This window comes from Pristis pectinata, chromosome 30 (assembly GCF_009764475.1).
Source record: "Pristis pectinata isolate sPriPec2 chromosome 30, sPriPec2.1.pri, whole genome shotgun sequence".
Taxonomy (NCBI): domain Eukaryota; kingdom Metazoa; phylum Chordata; class Chondrichthyes; order Rhinopristiformes; family Pristidae; genus Pristis; species Pristis pectinata.
This window is the reverse complement of record NC_067434.1, coordinates 3,335,807-3,351,131: the sequence shown is the minus strand read 5'-3', so window position 1 is coordinate 3,351,131 and position 15,325 is coordinate 3,335,807. Positions and strand designations below refer to the sequence as shown.

Genomic DNA, 15,325 nt, shown 5'->3' with positions numbered 1-15,325 from the left:
GAAAAGCACCATAACGCGAAAAGTTTCTTCATTAAGGTGAGAGGTGAAGCAGTAGAAACAAAAACCAGGGTCCTGGGTCTGAACAAGGAAACCACAAGGGTAGGAGGAACAAGCTGGCTTTGACACATTAAGGAGCTCTACTGAATGGGCTGAAGGTTCACAGTCACCAATAATATTTAACAAATGTATCTATGGATCACAGTAATTCTTCATTCCCGTCAGGCACAAGGCAGGAAAGAGGGTCAACCATCACTTATGAAGGAAATTAGAACAGTAATAGATCCACAGAGGAGACAGGTAAAGGAGCAGGAGTCTGAGGTTGGGAGCAATTTAGAATTCCGTAATGGAGGACAAGAGGGTTAAGAGAAGGAAGGCTGAGCATGCGAGGAAGCTTGCAGGGAACATAACTGACCGTAAACGTTCCTGTACATAAGTGAGGAGATAAAGATCAGTGACGACTGCAGGATCCCCACAGTCAGAACAGGGGAACTATAACTGGGAATAAAGAACGAGGGGGGTACTACTAAACACATACCGTGGTTCTGGGTTCACAAAGGAAGACAAAACAACCCCTCAGAAACTTTAAGGAAGCAGGAGTCTAGAGGGAGGAATAGAAGGAAATCAGTACAACAGAGCGAGGGAAGGGAATGGGGTGATGGTGGACAAATCCTCGACATCCCAGACTACTCAAGGAAGTGGCTCTGGGAATTGTGAACACCATCTTCCAAAACTTTTTTAGATCCTGGAGCAGTTCCTATAGACAGGTGAGTGGCAAATGTAACCCCACAGTTTAAAACAAAAGACAGGAGAGGGAAAACAGGGAATTACAGTGGTGGGGAACTGCTAGAATCTGTTGAGAAACGTGCAGTAACAGGCCACGTGGAAAGCATTAACGGAACTGGATGAAGTTAACATGGATTTCTGAAAAAGAAATTGTGCTAAACAGATCTGGAGTTTTTGGGGAATAGGTAATGGGGAACCAGGACGAGTGGTATAGTTGGACTTCCTGGAACTGTTGATATTGCCTGCTCTACTAACACAAAGTTACAGCTCATGGGATTGGGAATAACATACCGGCAAGGATTGAGACTCAGTTGATAGGAAACAGAGGGTAGGAATAAAAAGGTCTTTTTCTGGGGGGCATTGAGAAAGGAAAGATGCAATGAGAGCTCCATAAACTGAGAGCAAGTGTTGAAGTCCACTTGGCAGTTAGAAAGGCAAATTGTACGTTGGCTTTTATTGCAAGAGGAATTGAGTACAGCAGCAGCTGGACAAGGCCTGTGTGAGACCCCATCCGCAGTTTGTGTGCAGTCTCCTTATCTGAGGAAGGATGATCTTGCCACAGAAGGAAAGTAACAAAGGTTTACTGGGGTGGCAGCACTGATGCATGAGACCTATTAATTAGGCCCATATTCACTGGGGTTCAGAGGAATGAGAGGAGGTTGCATTGAAACAGACAGATACAGGGAAGATGTTCCCAATAGCTGGAGAGCTTAGAACCTGGGGTCACAACCTCAGGATACGGGCAATGCCATTTAGAGTGGAGGTCAGGAGTAATTCCTTCACCCAGAGGATGATGAACCAATGGAATTCTTCCCACAGAAGACAGTGGAGGTCAGATCATTAATACATTCAAGAATTAAAGGGGTAGATGCACTTGTTAATGCTGAAGGGATCAAGCAATATGGGGACGAGGTGGGAACAGGTGACTGAAGTGAATGATCAGCCATGGCCACGTTGAATGGTGTAGCAGACACAAAGGGCCGAATAGCTGACTCCTGTTGTGATCTGCCATCATCAGCTACCCACAATATTACAGGGTACCCTGTAGCACAATGCCAATTCAAAACCATTACTGCACATACACTGTACAGCGCCAGCAACCCGGGTTCAATTCCGGCCACTGTCTGTAAGGAGTTTGTACGTTCTCCCCGCGTCTGTGTGGGTTTCCTTCAGGTGCTCCGGTTTCCTCCCACATTCCAAGATGTACGGGTTAGGGAGTTGTGGGCATGCTATGCTGGCGCTGGAAGTGTGGCAACATGTGCGGGCTGCCCCCAGAACACTCTACACAAAAGATGCATTTCACTGTGTGTTTCGATGTACATGTGACTAATAAAGAAATCTTATCTGATAAATACCTGCGGTCCATTTCCACCATCTTTGATCTGACAGGTGTACAAACACTTCTGGTTGGGGTTCTTCATACTGGCATAGACTCGGCTGCTACAAAACCCGACAGGATAGATGGCATTCTCGTCACAAAAGCCCGAACGATCTGTAATTATCTAACATTCAAAAGAGCAGAGTTTAAATACAATCTGTAATTCAGGGTCAGTTCAGCGAGGATAAGACATGTATTATATAGTGGACCCTGATTGGGCAGTGGTGATTGGTGACCGAGCTACCAGCTCACCCAATAAGGATGACCGTTACATTGCAGAAACCTTCCGTAACCACAATACAAACTGCTGCAGCTCTGTATTCACAGCTGTGTGGCACTGGACCTCAGATGTGCATTGAATAAAACCAGATTTCTCCTCCCCATTTTTCCTGTAGACACGTGGAGATCCACAGATCCTCTCAGCTCCAAGGTCCCTCAGCACATGGACCCAAACAAAACATCAGAGCTTTGTGAATTAGATGTCAGCCATGGGCAGCACTCTCACCTCTGTGTCAGGTCACAGGTTCAAATCCCACTCCTGATACTCTGATCATGTCACTGGTCACCCATGTACTGGCATTCACCAGCCAGGGTGAGCAGCGAGAGTTGGTGGACGGCAGTCAGCCAGTGGAACCTCAGTTGATTTTGCTCCCTTCGGAGTCCAGGGATTCTGAAGCCAAGGTAATTAATTCAGCAAATGAAGTCTTCATCTACATACCACAGGTTTCACTGGTCGACATCAAGGATTCACCAGTTCCTGCTACTCCAGCTCCTTCCTCGACCTTCAGGTATCATCTAACCTCTTCTCAGAAAATGATATGCCCGCCCGGTGCATCTCTCTCTGCTAAAGCATCAGGAAGTGCACTCAGAATCTCTCTGATGACAGTGTGTGGAAGCTCTAATATTCATGCAGAACGGCACAGTCTGGCCTTTGGAGGTATAACCCTGAGTTTAACACTGATTATACAGCCACACAGCACAAAGACAGGCCCTTGACCAGAAAACACCCATTTACAACAATCTCACTTTATACTCACGTTCCCATTAACTTGCCCAAGGTCCTACCACTCATCTACACACTAGGGCCAATTTACAGCAGCCAATTAACCTACTAACCGACACATTTTTGGGATGTGAGAAGAAGCCAGAGGTCCTGAAGAAAACCCACATGGTCACAAGAAGAACTTGCAAACTTCACACAGACAGCACCGGAGGTCAGGATCAAAGCTGGGTCTCTTTAACTGCGAGACTGCAGCTCTACCAGTTGTGCCTCTGTGCTACTCCTAAACTAATGCACTGCAAAAACATCGTCACCAAGGCTGAGAAAGAATTCATTTCTAGAAACTGTTTTGATTAAATTTCATTTTCATTAAGATTTGAGACCCCAGTATGGACAAACATTTCCATTTTCAGGTATCCAGACCCAGCATTCCATACACTTCACATGGTTCCATCAAACACCCGGTCCAGGTACAGCAAAGGTTGACACAGAGTAAAGCTCCCTATATACCAAAGAATACAAACTACACTCTCGGACTAATATTGACACACGGCAACCCTCAGACCGTCCCACAGGAGTGCTTCCAATATTTACCATGCATGAGTTGCCAGTCACACTACACAGTAGAACAGACCTCTGGATCCTACACTGTGGTGGAGAGGGTAGGGCGAGAGGATTGTGCTGGAATGGGGGCAGGTTCACAAAGGCCATCACATGGGAGAATCAGGGATTTGTGAGAGGGACGTGCTGGGGACATCAGTACTGTATTCAATGGAAATCCAGGGCAACCCACTTCTGGAGGGAGAGGGACACATCTGACCAACAATTAGTCCCTTCTGCTGTGCCCACCTGAGAATGGGCCTCTGATCTCAAACATCTGGGTACCCCGGTGTCCATCAAAACATTCCCACAACAGGTGCAACATAAAAGAAAAAAGACAGTATTTATATAGCACCTTTCATAACCCCTGGATCCAAAGACCATTACAGCCAAAGAAATCCTTTTGTAGCTTCAGTTGAAATGCAAGAAACACAGTGCTGTGCATTGATGGAGAGGCCCTCACAAACGGTAATGGTTTAATGGCCAGATAACGTTTTCACTGTGATCCTGTCTGACAGTACGTAATAACCAGGATACCACTGAAAGTACTACAGATCCCATCAGTCACTTGAGAGCACAGACTGGGCCTCAGGTTGTATGTCACATTCAGGAAGTGACATCAGTCCCCACTGGGTTGCCAGCCTGACTTACGCATTGAGGTCTCTGGAGTGGGATTTGAATCCACAACCTTCTGATGTAAACGTGACAGAGGTAGCAATTGAACTATGGCTGAACACTTTCAGCATAAATTAAATACAGAATAAATCTTCCCTGCACGTGCTCCTGAAACAGATCCGTGGCAGGTGCAGCACTGGCTGGAGACTTCGAAATTTTACAGTTCCACACACCATCCATCAGGCCTCTCAGAACTCTGCCAACTACTTATCCAATCCTTAAACTTCCTGCTGCAAAATTGATTATCCTGCAATGGAAAGGTTCTCTAGGAATCAAAAAGAACAAATAAGAATGCAAACCTCTCCTAAACTGTGAACAGTCAGTCCTCCAAGGACAATGGGAAAAATTGGCCTCCCGCAGGGGTCCAGAGGGATTGGTTGAACCAGCTGCCGACTGCTCTTGTCCACAACTCGCTTCTTCTTTGATACTTTTCTGAGACCTGGAATTAATTGCACATTAGCATTTCCACACTGCACACATCGAGCACACACTGTGAACACAACCCCTTTGCTATTCAGGACAAGACCTGAAATCATCAAAGAAAGCTGGTCATCATTTCCTTCATTCAGAGGAACAAACACATTGAGAATAACCTATGGTGTCACTGAGCATCGTCACTATCTAATGCGACGGCTGGATACCACATCGGGGTCGACGGAGGTAAACGTGATGGTTTGGCACTGTTCAGTACGACACAGAGCTCGGCAATCAGATGTTAACCTTTCTTTTGGTGCGTTAACCATGCATTCTGTAAAAACACTAACACCACCAAAATTAGATTCACCACCAAAAAAAAACATTATATCGGCCAAAACTGTTACAAACTGTTGATGGTTTCCATCCAGGTTGCACACTAAAACACTGTGGTTCCCAGCCATGGGCTGGGTGATCATCAGCAGCTGTGTGAGAAGGTCCTGTCTGCTGACACTTTGCTGCAACCATCCCTGGGAAGGGTGGATCAAACCTTAAAGCAGTCACACAACTACAGAAAGGGCAGCCACGGAGGGGAGGGGATTGGAGGGGAGGGGAGGGAGGGGAGGGGAACAGGTACACAGGGCTCTTGTGTATGTGGGCAGCATGCCCCTGTCTGATCCTGTGCTGGGAGCAGCCCCAGGCTGAGAGGTGTGGGGGGATCAACGAGGCACATATCGCAGATCTGATGGGCATTGTATAAAAAGTCTGCAATCAATATGGAGCATCTAGAGTCATAGAGGCATACAGCACGGAAACGGACCCTCCATACTAAGCCCATCTATCAGCATTTGGTCCTTCTTTGCATTGGTGATTCAAGCGCTCACCCAGATACGTCTTAAATATTGTGAGTCTCTGCCTCCACCACCCCTCAGGCAGTGTGTTCCAGCTTCCAACCACCTTCTGGGTGAAATAATTCCTCCTCCTATCCCCTCTAACCCCTTACTCTAAAGCTAAGCCCTCTTAATTATAGACACCTCTCCTTTGGGGGAAAGTTTCCTCCGATCCAACCTATGTACCTCACAGTTTTGTACACCTCGACTAGGGTCCCTCTCAGCCTCTGGTCCAAGGAAAACAAAGCCAGTCTATCCAGTCTCTCCTCATAATGGCCACGCTCCCCCCTGGTGAACGTCCTCTGTGCAGCAGTGAGGTAACAAGGTTTCAAGTATCCCGACAGTTCAAACTGACACCGCCCGACGACACCAGAATATGGACCTTTGATGGACGTCTCACTGGCCACCTCTGGGTGATGTGCTCCAAGTTATCTTGTGTCTGTTCAGCAAAGACCACAGCTTGCACTCTTAAGCTGGAATCAAAGTGATGGAGGAAATGAGTAGTGTGTAAATACTGACTGCGTTAGGTGATTGTTTGGTGGGGGATTTGACTGTATTAGTGGCACAGGGAACACATGGTCAACGCACCAAATAAAAGGTGAAATCCAAACGTGGGGCATTGTTGTGCAAACTAAATGTTACTAATGCATCTTGAAGCACATGTAGCTCTATGCAAGGATATAGCTTCACTAAGGTGACCAATTTTCCAATGAGCGCAAGTTCACCCAGAAATGATCATTCTCGCCACCTCACCTGGGTTAAAGTGCTTTTATGCTTAATTTATTGCATGAAGAACAGGCACTAATAGGTCCAACTTGTAAACGTGTCTGTTGTCAGATTGCAAAGGGGATCACACTCATTGGTGTAAGTATGTGTTCAATACCTGGGTGCAATTCTGTGTCCGGTGCCAGTCAATGGAGAAAGTTTCAGTTGATTTGCAGTTACATTTTTAACGTTGGACTCAATGGTTAGTACTTCCCATGGACACCCTATAAATTGAGACATACCCCAAGGGTACCATGGGCAGGGCAGACTACACCATAAAGCAGCATTGTTGGTGGTCAGGAAGGCTCATTTTCCAGTGGACAGGTCTAAGAGGCCTCTAAGAATTAGTGAGCTGATGAAACTGAGTTAGTGCGACAAAAAATGGAGGGAGTAATTGAGCAGCAGTGGGTCACGGTCTCTTCAGGTGGCTACATCACTCTTCAAGAACCTGGCTGATGTTCTACCTCAGCGCATTTCCTGCACTATCCCCATACCTCTCTATTCCCTTAAAATCCAGAAATCCATTGTTTCGAATAAACTCAATGGCTAAGGCTCCTCAACTGCCCAAGCAGAGAAAGCCGAAAATTCACGCACTGTGAGGAAACAAATTTCTCTTCATTTCTGTCCTGAACAGACACCACTTGCTCTGCGACTTTGCCCACTGGTTCTACACTCCTCGGCCAAAGGAAGCATTTCCCAGCAGCCAGCCTGGAGCCTGTAAGAACCTTGTACATTGAGTTGGGATCTAGTGTGAGGCCATTCAACTGGTCATGTCCATGCTGGTCAACAATTAGCTTTTTAAGTTAAACCCACTTCCAGTTATTGATGCACCATTTAGAGGTTATAAAACTGCAAGTCTCACCACAACCTGCAATCTCAAGGCCTGACATATTCTCCCTTTGACCACTAAGGAGTAAGGAGAAGTATCCTGGAGCAGCACTGGTGGAACCTAAAAATGATTCATGATCCTGGTGAAGGTACAGCACAGGACTGCATGCACGCTGAACAGGAGAGGGAACATGTTATGGCCACAGCAATTCACCAATCAGACCAAAGCAACATAGTCCTTCTATGGCCAGTCGTTGACGGTGATGGACAATCCATCATTGACAGAGATGGACAATCCATCATTGACTGTGATGGACAATTGACAGTGATGGACAATTGACGGTGATGGACAATTGACAGTGATGGACAGTCCATCAACTAGCAAGAAAGATTGTTCTAAATATGGCAGAGCCAAAGATAAGGCTGAAGTTTTTGAAACTTCAGGTGCTCCTCAAGAAGGTGATGCAGACATCTACCAGAAAATCATCCTCTCTTCCAAGTAACTCTCAGCACCTCTCCTTGATATTTAACATCTTACTGTTCCCAACATCAACAATGGGGCTCACCATTGACCAGAAACTTAATGAGACCAATCACATAAATGTTGCAACTTCTACAAGAGGGAAACAAAGGCATCCTGTCGCACAAAACCTCTCAACCATCTGCAAGGTACAAGTCAGGAGGGGTGATGGAACACTTTCTGTTTTCCTGGTTAGGAGCAGGCCACTTGATTAATGCCAATCTGCTCCAACTGAATGGATGTGGTAGTAGATATACAGCCTCACCACAGCTTCAAGTCACAAACTATCCCTCACTTAAAAACACCTCAACTTTCCTTGTTCATCACTAGGTCCCTGAACCCTAACAACAGCAGCAGCATTATGGGAACATCAATATCATGTGGACTGGAATAGTTCAAGACAGCAGTTTCCACCATTTTCTCAAAGACACGCAAGGATGGATAAATCCCAAGTCTGTCACGCCAAATCCTATAACAAAAAGAAATGTAATTTTCTTGTCAAATGTACTGAGTTATTAAGTTCTGCGGTATCCATAGAAAATTATAGTTGGAGCCATCTAGAGATATTTTCCAAGTTGTGGACACTGCACTTTGGGAAGGACATATTGGCCTTGGATGGCGTACGGTGCCAATTCACTGGAATAATACATGGTATAAAAGGATTAAATTATGAGGAAAATCTGCTCAGCACAGGTGCACATTGCCTCATTCAGAGAAGATTAAAGGCTGATATAATTGTAAAGTTTATGACCAAAGGATGAGACACTGTGGATGAAGTGAAGCTATTTCTTCTGCTGACAGAATCCAGCACTAAGGGTGTTCAAGAAGTAATTCAAGCAAAGATGAATGGGAATTTGCAACTCTCTTCCACAAAAAAGCTGGTGAGATTTGGGTCAATCCAAAAATTTCAAAATTAAGATTGCTTAGGTATTCATTAAATAAGGTTAAAATTGTTGCCAGTACATAGACCACAGGAACAGGCCAGTCAGAGTGTAGATCCACCGAGCTGCACACAGGACCATTCCCATACTTGTCTTTTGATTTCCTTCTTCCATGCAGATCGAGCTTCCAACTAAAAGCATCAGTTCTCTTCTCCTTCCCTACTCCATGTGGTAGTGACCATAGAACAGTACAGCACAGCACAGGAACAGGCCCTTCAGCCCACCATGTCTGCACAGACCATGACGCTGGTCTAATTAATCCCATCCCCCTGCACATGGTCTATATCCCTCTATTCCCTGCCTGTTCAGGTGTGTTTAAATGCCTCTTTAAACACTGTTATTGTATCTGCCTCCACCACCTGCCCTGGCAGCCCGTTCCAAGCACCCATCACTTTTTTTAAAAATACATGCCTCATAGATCTGCTTTAAACTTTCCCCCCTCACCTTATACCTGTGTTCTCTTACGTTTGACACGAAATTCTGCAGATGCTGGAATCTGGAGCAATACACACAAAGTGCTGGAGGAACTCAGCAGGTCAGGCAGCATCCATGGAGGGAAATAAACCTGGGTCCTGATGAAGGGTCTCGACCTGAAACGTCTCGACCTGAAACGTCGACTGTTTATTTCCCTCCATGGATGCTGCCTGACCTGCTGAGTTCCTCAAGCACTTTGTGTGTATTGCTCCTCCTATATTTGATATTTCCACCCTGGGAAAAAGACTCCATATAAAACTATGAGAAGCATAGACAGGGTAGATAGAAGGCCTGTTTCCATACAGCATGGAAACAGGCCTTCTAGCCTAACTCAATATTGACCAAGATTTCCATCCACGCTAGTCCCACTTGCCCGTGTTTGGCCCATATCCTTTCTAACCTTTCCAATCCATATACCTGTCCAAGCTCCTCTTAAATGTTGATAATGTACCTGCCTCAACCACTTCCTCTGGCAGCTCTTTCCTCATAATTCGCGTGAAGTTTCCACCCCTCAGGTCCCTATTAAATCTCTCCCCTCACCTTAAACCTATGCCTGCTAGTTCTTGATTCCCCAACCCTGGGGAAAAGACTGACTGCATTCCCCTTATCTATGCACCTCATGATTTTATACACCCCCATAAGATCACCTCTCAGTCTCCTACACCCCAATGAATAAAGTCCTCGCCTGTCCTACCTCTCCCTATAACTCACATCCTGGCAACATTCATGAATTTCATTTGCACTCTTTCCAGCTTCATGATGTCTTTCCTATTACACGGTAGCCAAAACTATACACAATACTCAAGGTGTATCCTCACCAACATCTTGTACAACTGCAGTATAATGTCTCAACTCCTATGCTCAATGCCCTGACTGATGAAGGCCAGCATGTCAAACACCTTTGTCACCACCCTGTCTACCTGTGATGCCCATTTCAGGGAACTATGTACTTGTACTCCCAGGTCTCTCTGTTCTACACTGCCCAGGGCCTTACCCTTCATTGTGAAGGTTCTACCCTAGTCTGACTTTCCAAAATGCAACACCTCACACTCATTTGAATTGAAAACTATTTGCCATTCCTTAACCCACTTCCCTAGCTGATCAAGATCTCCCTGCAATTTTTGATAACCTCTTCACTGTCTACAATACCACACATTTTAGTATCATCCGCCAACCGACTAACTGTGCCTTGTACATTCTCATCCAGATTGTTTATATAAATGACAAACGACAATGGGTCCAGTACCGACCCATGGCACACCATCGATCCATGGCACACCATCGATCACAGGCCTCCAGTCCAAAAAATAACCTTCTACCATCACCCTCTGCTTCCTAACATCGAGCCATTTCTGTATCTCGTTAGTTAGCTCTCCGTGGATGCCATGCAATCTAACCTTCCATGTGGGACCTTGGCATAGGCCTTGCTAAAGTCCACCGCCCTGCCCTCATCAATCCTCTTGGTTACCTCTTCAAAAAATCTTAGATTTTTTTGGAGAGGTGAACTTCTACCAGATTGTTACTCAGCTTCCGATGGTCCAGAGAAAACAGTCCAAGTGTGACCAACCTCTCCTTATTGCTAATATTCTCCAACCCAGGCTACATCCCAGTGAACCTCTTCTGCACTCTTTCCAAACCCTCATCCTTCCTCCAGTGTGACGACTAGAATGGTATGCGATGCTCCAAATGTGTAACTAAAGTTTTATACAGCTGTAGCATGACTTCCTGACTTTTGTACTCAACGCCCCAATCGAGGAAGGCAAGCATCCAGTGCTCCTTTACCACTCTATCACTTGTGTGGTCACCTTCAGAGAGCTACGGACTTGCACCCCAAGATCCCTCTGTACGTCAATGCTCCTAAAGGTCCTGCCATTTACTGTACACTTTCCTCTTGCATTTGACCTCCCAAAGTGCAACACCTCGCACTTGCTGGGATTAAACTCCATCTGCCATTTCTCAGCCCAAATTTCCAACTGAGCTGCATCCTTTGACAACCTTCCTCACAATCCACAGCTCCACCAATCTTCATGTTGTCTGCAGTTTACTAATCAGCCCACCTACATTTTCATCCAAATCATTTATATACATCTCAAACAAGAGGTCCCAGCAGTGGCCACTGGTCACCGACCTCCAGTCACAATAACACCCTCCACCACTACCCATCTGTCTGCTATGACCAAGCCAATTTTATATCCACTTTTTAATCACTTACTGGAAAAGAAATTCTCCCAGATTTTTTCATTTATATATCTTAGGTGTGACCCTACTGCAAGCTGGAACACATTCTCCACTTCCCTTATCAAATAATTTAATAAACTCAAAGGCCATTATGTCCAAAGACCCTCAGCCTCTTCACTCCTTCCCCATGGATATAACCCCAGTAAATGTTGTCCATGGCAGCGGCAGTGTCTGTGTCCTCTGCAATAATGCAGAGGCCCGGCTGTTCACAGCCCGCGCATGTGGTCTGAGTACGCCCATTACAGCTTTAATATTACTGCTCTTCAATTTTGCCCTTCTACAAATAAGTACCAGATCTTTGCCTGCCTTTTTTCTGTGGTCTTGTTAGCCTGTTTTTAATGATGCAAATCCCTCAGGTACTTTAGAGAGACCAAGCAGGCAGCCTCCTCATTCTTCCTGTCTACTTTGAACTCCATTGCACTCATCTATTTTGTTCATTTATCAATTACACCCATCCCATAAATCTTCTGGTATCTTGTCACAACTCTCCTTTGTGTTAACTACACCCTCGATTTGATGTCATCTACAATTTTTTAAACTATACTTGCAATGTGAGAACCAAAACAATTTGTGAAGAATGAACATGGTTCCAGCACTCATCACTGAGGAACATTGCTTCTCATTTGGCAGACCCTAGACACTGGACCTTAAAGTTACAGATTGCCCATGATCTAATACAATGGTGAAACAGGATTGAAAGACTGAACAATCACTTAATATCCCCAAAAGATGCAAATGCACGAGGCGTGGACGAGTACCTCTCATCAGGCTGGACCCTGCAGCTGCCAGCTATTGTGGTGCAGAATAGTTTACGCTGGAGCTGATACTGTGCGGCCAAGTTCTGAAGAAAGTATTTGAATTTGACCAACATTATCTGTAATTTTTTGAGCTGGTTTGGTGCCAGATTTAAAATGTAACCATTGCGAATCTGTGCTTAAAAAGGTGCAGCATTGCAATGAAAATCTCCAGACCCACTCATACTTTCAGAGATTTTCTAGGCTGATACTCTCACAACAGCAGTGTTCCTAGACCTCTGGTGCCTTCCTCTTGACTACACACGATGGACTGTGTGGACCTAGAGAATCTGACTCAATGATCAAGCAATGGGTTGAATTTCAAGTCACATTTTTCAAGGTTTGCGTTGTCCAGAAGTAATAGCTGAGATAGGGGAAGCTGCAATCCCTTTTACAGTGAGGAGCTGAAGCTGTTTTGGGTACATCTGTAAATTATGGTTCTCATAAGAACTTTGAGATGTATCTCAAGTGTTTCTGTGTATCTCAGATTTCTTTAACTCCTTAGCTTTCCTTTATCTATAGAAGTCTATGCATGACCTCCAAGAATTTGCAAAATATCACCACACCAGACCTGTTTTTTTGGCTTCAAATGCCAAATGAATTTATTGAACAACAGATGAATACAGGAATAAATAGCAGCAATATATAATGCATTTATTTAAAATGTTAACTGTTACTTTCTCTACAGAAAGTAATACATTCTATATATTAAACTGTATATTTTAAAATTAAAGTAGTGTACAATTTTTTTTTATATTCTTACCAACGCAGGAGCTTACTGTTCTAACCTGAGTTTAGCAAAGGTTTGAGACTCACGGTTTGGTTCAAACAGAACAAACTTAGTACCATTCAAAACTGTCAGTACATTTTTGAGTAAGTGTCAATCGAGTTCAAAATGTCCTATCAAGTTTATAATAATGGAATGAGTTACAGTTTTACAGTTTATCTTGTTTGTAAATCCAGGTACTGCTGAGAAGTTCTCTGCAGCTAGAAGCCACAATACCCACTTTAAACACAATCAATTTGGTCTGGGACAAGAGATAAATATTGATAAATCTTTCAGCGTTTTCTTGATGGAAAGTTGGTATTCATTTTTTTGAGGGATATTTGCGTAGACAAATTGAATATTTTCTCAGTGTCAGCACGCAACTTCCCCCCTGCACTGTTCCATCAAACTCTTCCAGGACAGATGCAGCTCAGGTATGATACAAAGTCAAGCTCCCTCAATACTGTCCTACAGAACACTCCCACATTAGGTCCAACGTGTGTTGGAGAGGACAGAGTTCCCTCTACATTGTCTCATCAAACACTTTCAGGGCAGGATAGGATAGGATAGGGTACACACAACTTGAGTAAAGCACTCTATACCTTGCTCCATCAAATGTCCTCTGGCTAATACACCTTGGGGAGGACATGGAGTAAAGCTCCCCCAACTCTGTCCCATCAAACATTCCCCTGGCAGGTACACCATGGGTTGGATATAGAGTAGAGCTCCATTCACACTGTCCAATCAAACACCCCCAGGCCAGGTACAACCTTATTGGATAGAGTAAGGCTTCCTCCACACTGTCCCATCAAATACTCCCAGGTCAGATACAGAAGAGTTTAGATACAGAGTAAAGTTCCCTCCACATTATCCTACCAAGCTTTCCCCGGGCAGGCACCAAACAGGATAAATAGAGTAAAACCATCGTTGCACTGTCCACACAAACATTGGCAAGGCAGGGCAGGGCAGAGGTAATAAATCATCCCCTATGTTGTCCCATCAAATTCCTCCTTGACAGATGTATCGTGGACTGGACACAGAGTAAAGCTTCCTCTACTCTGAATCATCAAACATCTCTTCAGCAAATAGACCTTTCCAATAATATACTCAGGGTGCGTATTGCACAGGTCAGGTACAGAGCAAATTGCAGAGTCACTTTGACTGAATTATATGGCTTGGTTCTTCCCTCAAGTTATCTTCTCAGAAACTATGGAGACAGAGCAGAATTTGAACCCCTAAGCACCACAGTGCACCACAATCAATACCAAGCTGAGAAAGGATAGGAATGCTGAGTAGTTGGCACTGTTTGACTGAGAGCATCGGATATCAGGGGTACTCCTGCTTTGTTTGTATAGAAGGGAAATGCAAGGGTTATTCCTGCCCATCCCAGAACCACTCTTCTGTCACCCACAACATCCTTTCCTCTTCCAATGCAAACACTGCCGCTGTCCAGAGCACCGACAGGCAAAACAACAACTTCCTTGTCCTTCCAACTGAATTTACTCCATTCACTCCTCACAACACGGTCTCCTCTGGAGTGAGGAGACCGAACACAAACCCGGTGATCCATTTGTGAAACTCCTTTGTCACTGGTCAAAGAAAAGTCTTTGGTATAATTCCTCCATCATTTCAATGAATCTGACAGTAAACGTGTTACTGTAAGCCCCCGCAAATGAATACTCTTTCCCTGGTTTAGTGCAGACTGAATAAATGGTTTGGCATTCCAGAGACACAGTAGGGCAAAACTTCAGCTCGTCACATCACTAATGATCATCCATGCACAGTGATATCTTCTCAGACACAGAGGAAAGAGGGCCAGGGAGCATGTTCATTCCCATGGGCATTTTCCAAGTGTTGAAAGACCTTTGCACCAAGCATGGATATCCATAGAGGGAAGCTGCAGGAGGTCATCACCGTAGTTGGTGTTTTCCTCTACCACCTAATGTCCCAACGTCAGGGACAGTCGGTGCTGTCACTCAAGGTTAACTACTGCAAAGTCTGCACTCACTGGTCTCTGCAGATCCTGTTCACTTCAAATATCCATGGACAAACTTAACTCCCAAATTATTTGACTTCTATACAAACTCTTCTTCCCATCTATCACACCACACCACCACTATAACATATACACTGGCCTGGGCGAACTCAACAATCTTCTTTGCATAAAGGTGTGGCAGTTGAGAAGTTGTCTCAGCAAAGAGGGGCACTGGATTCACTCAGAATGCCAAACTCCTGCTTCACAACCTTGAGACATCTCTC

At 44.8% G+C, this 15,325-nt stretch overlaps 1 protein-coding gene across 2 annotated transcripts in view; it reads right to left on the bottom strand.

Annotated features, from left to right (window-relative positions):
* tbrg1 (transforming growth factor beta regulator 1) overlaps positions 1 to 15,325 on the bottom strand; it is a 78,690-nt gene that overhangs the window by 27,580 nt on the left and 35,785 nt on the right. For both annotated transcript variants that reach the window (XM_052041545.1, XM_052041543.1), the window contains 2 exons: positions 4,736 to 4,875; positions 2,139 to 2,285 (listed from right to left, as the gene is read on the bottom strand). In XM_052041545.1, the coding sequence (XP_051897505.1) occupies positions 2,139 to 2,285; positions 4,736 to 4,875 (287 nt within the window). The remainder of the gene's footprint in view (positions 1 to 2,138; positions 2,286 to 4,735; positions 4,876 to 15,325) is intronic.